At 55.7% G+C, this 7,239-nt stretch overlaps 1 protein-coding gene across 1 annotated transcript in view; it reads right to left on the bottom strand.

Annotated features, from left to right (window-relative positions):
• Positions 1-464: 464 nt before the first annotated feature.
• Positions 465-7,239, bottom strand: part of QRICH1 (glutamine-rich 1) — an 18,231-nt gene continuing 11,456 nt past the window's right edge. Inside the window, 7 exon segments of the mRNA XM_010155415.1 lie at positions 465-1,394; positions 2,056-2,146; positions 3,174-3,325; positions 3,658-3,766; positions 4,969-5,083; positions 6,203-6,357; positions 6,949-7,120. Coding sequence (XP_010153717.1) covers positions 1,202-1,394; positions 2,056-2,146; positions 3,174-3,325; positions 3,658-3,766; positions 4,969-5,083; positions 6,203-6,357; positions 6,949-7,120 — 987 coding nt within the window. The 3' untranslated portion in view covers positions 465-1,201.

Below are 7,239 nucleotides of genomic sequence, written 5' to 3'. Positions count from 1 at the left end.
GGATGCGGCGAGGCGAGGCTACGGGGCTGGGGAGGAGGAAGCCAGAAGCTACGCAGCAGCGTTAAACACCGCGCAAGGGCCGTCAGCGGCAGGAGTAAGCCACGTGCTGCTCCCGGAAGGCCTCGTGCCTCCATCGTGCGCTTGGCGTGACGCGGGTTTTTTCTAAAGGTCGGGGGAGACGGGGGGGATTCGCCACGGGGTGAAGCCTCGCAGGCCACTAGGTCAGACCGACAGCACGATCCAGTCTCACGGATCCCGTGTTCCTAGCCTGACACCGAGCTTCCGCGGACATTCAGGTCCCCCTCCTGCCTTCCTCATCTGCAGGGGTGAGGAGTCCAGCAGAGTCGAGCTGGAAAGCACAAACAGGGATGAGAACAACCAGTCTGCACACTGACGTTGGTGTAACGACCCCCCCACCCTCACAGCTCACTCTCCCCCAAATAAAGACACATTGTTCCATGGCATGTTGAAAAGACGTGCTCGTCATTCTTAATAAACAACTAGAGTAGGAATACATAAGAGAAACAGGGCGGTATCTTTATATGATACACAAGTGTATGTTACAAGAATTCCATCAGGCACAGGAGCCTCAAGGTTTAAGGCCTCAGTCTTAGGCCAAAAAAAGAAGAGCGTGGTAAAGTTTGTACTTTTAACGTCTAAAAATGTCACTTAAAGGTCTGAATAGAAATCGTTGGTTTGTGGGGTTTTGTATAAATCACAATTGCAGTTCACTCTCTCCTCTTCCTTCCCAGATAACAGCAAATTAACGTCCAAGCACAAGAAAAGATGCCTGCCTCTCCTCTGGCTGAGCAGGTCCATCCATCATTCTGTGCCCTCGAGGCTGCACGTGCTCCGAGGAGACAGAGGCCCCGGCCAATCCTGTAGTTCACGTTTTCTACATCATTTAAAAAAAAAAAAAAACCCAAACCAAAACGACACCCAGAGTCAACCAGCAGCTTTCCACAGCTCGCAGGGACACGCAGCCTCCAACGGTTCCAACAGCGCGGTGCGTTGGGTAGGATACACAATGGGTAGGTTTTCCTTTAGATTCTTTTAAAGAGAAGAAGCCTAAAAGGGCTTCATAACTACACCAATAAAAAAACCAAAAACTTAGGCATCTCCTTTAGTGTAAAAGTCTGTACAATTGATCTTTGCTTGTCCCTCCCCGTCACCCCACCCCTTCCGAGCCAAGACGGATGCCTTAGTGCATGGTGCTGGCATTAGCCACGGCAATAGCTTCCTGAATCTCTCGTATCACCAGGATCCGGGTGAGCATCTGCTCCATCTGCTCTCGGCTGATCGGCTGGATGGAATACCAGATAGGGCTGTTGGGGGCCACCACGGGCTCCGGTGTCAAGTAAAACGTGTCATTCCGGCCTTTCACACTCTGGGGGCTGCGTGAGGAAGATCAGAAATAACCAGACTAACAACGTCCCGGGAGGGAGAGACCGCCGCTGCCCCCAGCCCAGGCTCCACACGCCCCCAGCACCTGGCCGATCGGACTCGACGGTGCGGAGCTACACCTAGGGGCAACAGCGGTCCCAAAGGTTTTGGGCCGAGCTAAGGTTAAAAAGCCACGGCGACAAGAACGGGATTTTTACGTCCCCGCGGTAAGTGGGACAGACAGACGGCAGCAGGGATGGGGCGTTTCCACACCCAGGCGAGCTGAAACCAGTCTGCAGAGGGACCGTTGCGTTCATTATCGGAATCACGAGGTAGAGGCGAGACCTCTGGGGCTCCCTCCAACCTCCTTTTTGCGCAGAAGCCAACCCGAGCGGAGCCCTAATCTCATCTCGACTAGCGGATGCTTCCAGACGCCTCGCTCGCTCACGCCAGCAACGGCGAGCTGGAGCCAAGGCAGCAACCCCCCCGGCACCACTGACACTGGAGCAGCCCGCTCACAGACCAGGCTTTGCCTCCTCAGTAGCAGACAGGTTCGGCTTAGGGGCCGGAGTAAACCCACCCTGGCAGGTCACCACCCCTCCGGCACAGCCCCAAGACACAGCTCAACGCGCACAGAGGACAAGCAGCCGCGGGCAGAACAAGAGCTCTCACCATTTGAAGAGGTAGAAGTCGTACAGCTTTATCGGGCACCGCAGGGGGTTCTCGGGGTTCTCGGTCTGCTCTGCGTACATGTCGTCTGTAACTACAAACCAGCCCCCACAGGTCCGTCAGGCACCGGGTAGGCCGAACCCGGCCGTGCCACAGCCCAGCCCCAGGCAGCCGCCGCGCCATGAGACCCACGGCTGCTGGTTATCGACGCTCACAGCGCTACACGCAGAGCCTGCCTTACCCCAGGTCTCCCAAAAATCACAACCCATCCACACCCTTCTTCCCACTTCTCCTCTACCGCTGCCCACAAGGAGCAAAATCGCTACCGAGGCTGCAACGCCCCAGCTAAACCCCCAGGCTGTGCTTTTAGAACAGACTGTACTCTAGGTGGACGTTTCTCCCTCTGTTCACAAGCATTTACGCCCCGTAGCCCCTGTGCCCCTAAAAAGGGTTCTCCTTGGCTCCTGACGAGCCCTACCTGCCTCAGGTCGGTGTGATCAGAGGGTACTAGGCTCCCTCAGGCAGCACAGAGAGCTCCTGCTGCGGGGCGAAGGGTAAACAGCACAGCCCTGAGCTCTCCGGCCCTACCTGCAGGCATCTGCAGCCCAGAGGAGGCCACAGAGATGCTCCGAGGGCTGGAGCCCCTCTGCTATGGGGACAGGCTGGGAGGGTTGGGGGGTTCAGCCTGGAGAAGAGAAGGCGCCGGGGAGACCCTATAGCACCTTCCAGTGCCTGGGGGGCGCTACAAGGAAGCTGGGGGGGGACTTTTCCCAAGGGCCTGTAGTGACAGGACAAGGGGGAACGAGTTTAAATTGAAAGTGGGGAAGTTTAGATTGGATATCAGGAAGGAATTCTTCCCGGAGAGGGTGGGAGCTCTGGGACAGGTTGCCCAGAGAAGCTGTGGATGCCCCAGCCCTGGGAGTGTCCAAGACCAGGCTGGATGAGGCTTGGAGCAACCTGGGCTATGGCAGGTGTCCCTGCCCATGGCAGAGGGTGGGGCTGGGTGGGCTTTAAGGTCCCTTCCCCCCCAAACCATTCCATGGTTCTGTAATCTCCACGCTCATCCAACTTCCTTCAAGCCCAGTAAGTACACATTCCCAAAGAAAGCTCCCAGACAGTACCTTTCTGTCCTGTCTGGTGTACACCAGGAGCCGTCAGGTAGCGGATACTCGTGCTTTTATCCTTGGGGTTGGAAGGGTTCTTCTTGGTCTGCCTCAACACCTTGGAGAAGGCCAGCTTCATGTGCTGGTCTACCGTTTTCAAGAGAAAGTACCTGAGCGGCAAGAGGGAAACGGGACATTCAGAGGCAGGGAGAGGCCGCCATCGCAGCAGTGAGCTGATGTCTCATGGCGAGCCAGCCGGGGCGCTGACCGACACCGAGGTAGGCATCGTTCCAGCAGCAGGGCACAGCCACACGCTCGGTTTGCCCCCCCCAGCTCATTTCCTCCTTGGACTGCAGCGCTTGTCTGAGGGGGCTGCAGGAGGGCTCCGCCCGCAGCCATCCAACACCTCATCCCACCCTCGGCCAGCGCGGCAGTTCCTTACCAACCCCGACGAGGCATCCGAAATCCCTGTATTCCCCAAGACTCCCACAGACCTACTTACTTTGTATTGAAAAACATCAGGGTAGTGAGCAGGGTGGAAGGGGAGTGAGCTCCCAGCTGCTTGCACTCCCACAGCATCTCTTCCGTGACATGACTGGAGAGGACATAACCTGCAAAAACCACAAGTCAGCATCATGCCGGGGGACAGAGCAGGAGCACCAGCAGTGGTTTACGGCCTGTAAGTACCAGAGAACAGAAATCCCAAGGGAAGGAGATCTTTGCTGAGGTCAGCGTTCACCACTGTGCAAACAGCTTTGGAAGCAGCCGGGACAGTTAGGAATCACGGTACACACATCAACCTCTGCTTGCAGAGAGTACGCTCCTGCAACAGCCTCTGCGTCCCGGCCCAGAGAGGAGTAAATATGCACTTAAACAGCTTGTAATTGATGGCTCGGCTCCAATGCAGATGCTCCTAATCCAACGATGTGAGCGCAGGCAAGCCAGCGGAACAAGTCAGCAGCTTTAGTCAGCAGAGCCAAGCGATGCATTTGGGCACATGAGTAATCCTTTGATTCCCAGATCCTTTTCCTTTGTGCGGAAGAGCCATACTACACTCCAAATACAGAGATACACAGCAAGACAGACTATGGACTCCGGGGCTTGCGGAGTGACAAAGCACAGATCAAACAGCCAGAACAAGAACAGAGGGATTCCAAAACTCGCGGCGCTAGCCAGCCTGTACCGTCAGCCACTTCTCCGAACGCGAGCCATCACTTCTTCGCTGATGTTTAATCAGATCAAAGCAACGAAGTAACGAGAAACCAGGTTTCCCTGCTCTGCAAACGTAACTCTTAACCTAGTTCTCATGCACAGCTCGAGACCTGGCCCTGCTCCCCCCTTCGTCTTCCAAAGGCAGGGCTGAGCGGCATCGGACGGCGGCGCTCCAGGCCCCGAGCACGCCTGGTTTTCCCCGTGTCACTCAGCCGGCCCTGCAGGCCACATCCATCCGGCTACACGGCAACAGCACAGCCCTGTGCCCATTCCCAAAGCGACACCACAGGTTAGAGGCAGAGGGGGTAGCGCTCCAGATGAGGGAGCCGGACTCCAACCAAGGACCGGCTGGCTTCCAAGGAAAACACTACAGAGTCCCAGCCACCTGCCTCCTGCTGGGTGACAAGAAATGCTCAAGGACAGCCAGGCCTACAGCCCGAGAGCACCCACCGCGGGCACAACACTGCCCCCGACCAGCACGAGCTGTCCTAGGGACACCTGTACGACGAAGCGTCTCCGTTCGGGCTACGCTCACACTGTAGCTCAGTTCAAACATTCCAAACTCGGGAAAGCTTTAAAGTCCTAACCCAAAAGTTCTTACCAAGAGGGGAAATGCGGGGCTGTACGTCCTTGAGAACTTCGTGCAGCCACTCAGTGAACCGGATGTAGTAGAGATCGGAGAAGATGTCATCCACGCGGCCATTTTCGAAGAGATACTGTAAGAGAGGCACAACACGGACCAGTACAGCGGTAGCGAGAATATTCCTCGACCCGGCCTGACCCCAGGGGCCACGTACCCCGTCAGTCACGCACTTTACAGCGCGGCGCTGACGGCTAACACGTTCCACTTAGAAGAGCGAGGACCCTGGCACCGAGGCCAACGCAGGGCAGGTAACCTCAGTTACTACCAGGGAACGCTAAGAGGGGAAGGAAAACCATCTTAGAGGAAAGCTGGTTGGGTTTCACCTTTTATTCGGTGTTATTCACACAACTGCCCTGTGGAGCTGCTTTTCCAGGTGAAGGAGAGATGCTCACTTCTCCTACAGACGTTTAGCTCTGCTCCAGCAGCTCTCCCAGAAAGCACACTAATATTCCAGCTCAGGCCTCCTGCACCGCGCACAGCTGAGTTCGGGCCTGTTAAAGCTTCAACTACAGCAAGTTCTGACCCTGAAAACTTCCTCCACCATCATCCCCTGCCAAAAAAGCTACAAGGCTGAGAGAGCTGGGGTGTTCAGCCTGGAGAAGGGAAGGCTCCGGGGAGACCCTACAGCCCCTTCCAGTGCCTGGAGGGGGCTACAAGGAAGCTGGGGGGGACTTTTTACAAGGGCCTGTAGTGACAGGACAAGGGGTAACGGGTTTAAACGGAAAGAGGGAGATCGAGATGGGACATCAGGAAGGAATTCTTCCCGCAGAGGGGGGGGAGGCACTGGGACAGGTTCCCAGAGAAGCTGTGGATGCCCCCTCCCTGGGAGTGTCCGAGGCCAGGCTGGATGAGGCTTGGAGCAACCCGGGCTATGGAAGGGGTCCCTGCCCATGGCAGGGGGTGGGACTGGGTGGGCTTTAAGGTCCCTCCCAATGCAAACCATTCCATGAGCCAGTGATTATTCTCACCATGATACTGAACTCCAGGATTAACAATTCTTCAAACACTTAACTCAGCAGGTGAAAGTGTTGCTATGCACTAATCACCCGTAATCTGATTCTTATTTTTTTTGAAAGCAAAGAGACTTTCTTATGAAATTGTTGGGAAGCTTAAGAGCAGCCACAGTCTCCACCATTAGAGTGGAGGATCCTCCCTGCGCAGGCTGACAACATGCAGGGCTGCTCTCCCCTACCTTCTGAATACACAGGAAGATGTAGTAGAGCACATCCGGATCGTAGGGCTCCCCATCGCCGTTTCGAGCTTCCCGTGTCATTAAGCACAGACCATAATTCAGCTCGGCCACAGCTGAAGAGATGAGATCTTCCTGGAACCTCAGCAGCTGACGCCCTGGAAAAACAAAACAAAGCCATATTATTTAAGCCATAAAGCCATATTATTTCCCAATCGTTCAGGAACGGCTCCCCACGTCTCCGGCTTCGCCACTCTAGCTGGCAGGCCGCGTACGACCTCCCGCTCCCGGTATAATAAAGCAAGCTGAAATAAAGGAAGATCTTAGGCCATCAGATCCACTGAAGATAAACAGGCAGGACCCCAACAGGAAGACTCTGCCCTGCCAACTGCACGACCATCGCCGCCTTTTAGCGTGTGCAAGGCGAAACGCTGCCTGGCAGCGGGAGGAAAACGGCAGCTCCGTGCCTGCTGCACCAGCCTGGCTGGGATTCACAGGCATTTGGTTCATCCATGGAGTGCCCGTTTCCTGCAAGCAGCCTAGGTGCTCAGCACAGGGTAACCCCTCCCTCAGACCGTGTCCCACAGCAGCAGGAGCATGCCACGATTGGCACCGCAGAGTAATTCAAAGTTTACATTTAAAACCAACCACTGATCAAAGGTGTTTTCCAGAGCATTAAACAGCCAACACCTCAGTCCCTCCCCATCCCACTTGGACGGCAAGGAGGGCCGTGTTGTCAGGACACATACTTCCGATAGGTGCTAGCCTATTTTGGGCTTCTTTTTCCAGCTCTGCGTTCTTGGTCTGCGCCCAGCTTTTCCACACTTCCAGCCCTTCTTCTGGCTTCAGAGAGTTTGGAAGTAGAAGTTCAGGTGAAGTCTGCGGCTGCGGTTCAACTTCAGCAACCTGAACAGTTTGAGCCTACGAAGGAAGACATTTCCGTTTAAACACAGGCCTCCACGCGCGGCAGGGCGACACGTAACCGGCAGCACTGCGACACATCCAGCCCCGGGATATCAGCCACCCGCAACGCTCCTCTC

The sequence above is a fragment of the Eurypyga helias genome, unplaced genomic scaffold, assembly GCF_000690775.1.
Source record: "Eurypyga helias isolate BGI_N326 unplaced genomic scaffold, ASM69077v1 scaffold27417, whole genome shotgun sequence".
Classification (NCBI taxonomy): domain Eukaryota; kingdom Metazoa; phylum Chordata; class Aves; order Eurypygiformes; family Eurypygidae; genus Eurypyga; species Eurypyga helias.
This window is presented reverse-complemented; position numbering and strand designations above follow the sequence as displayed.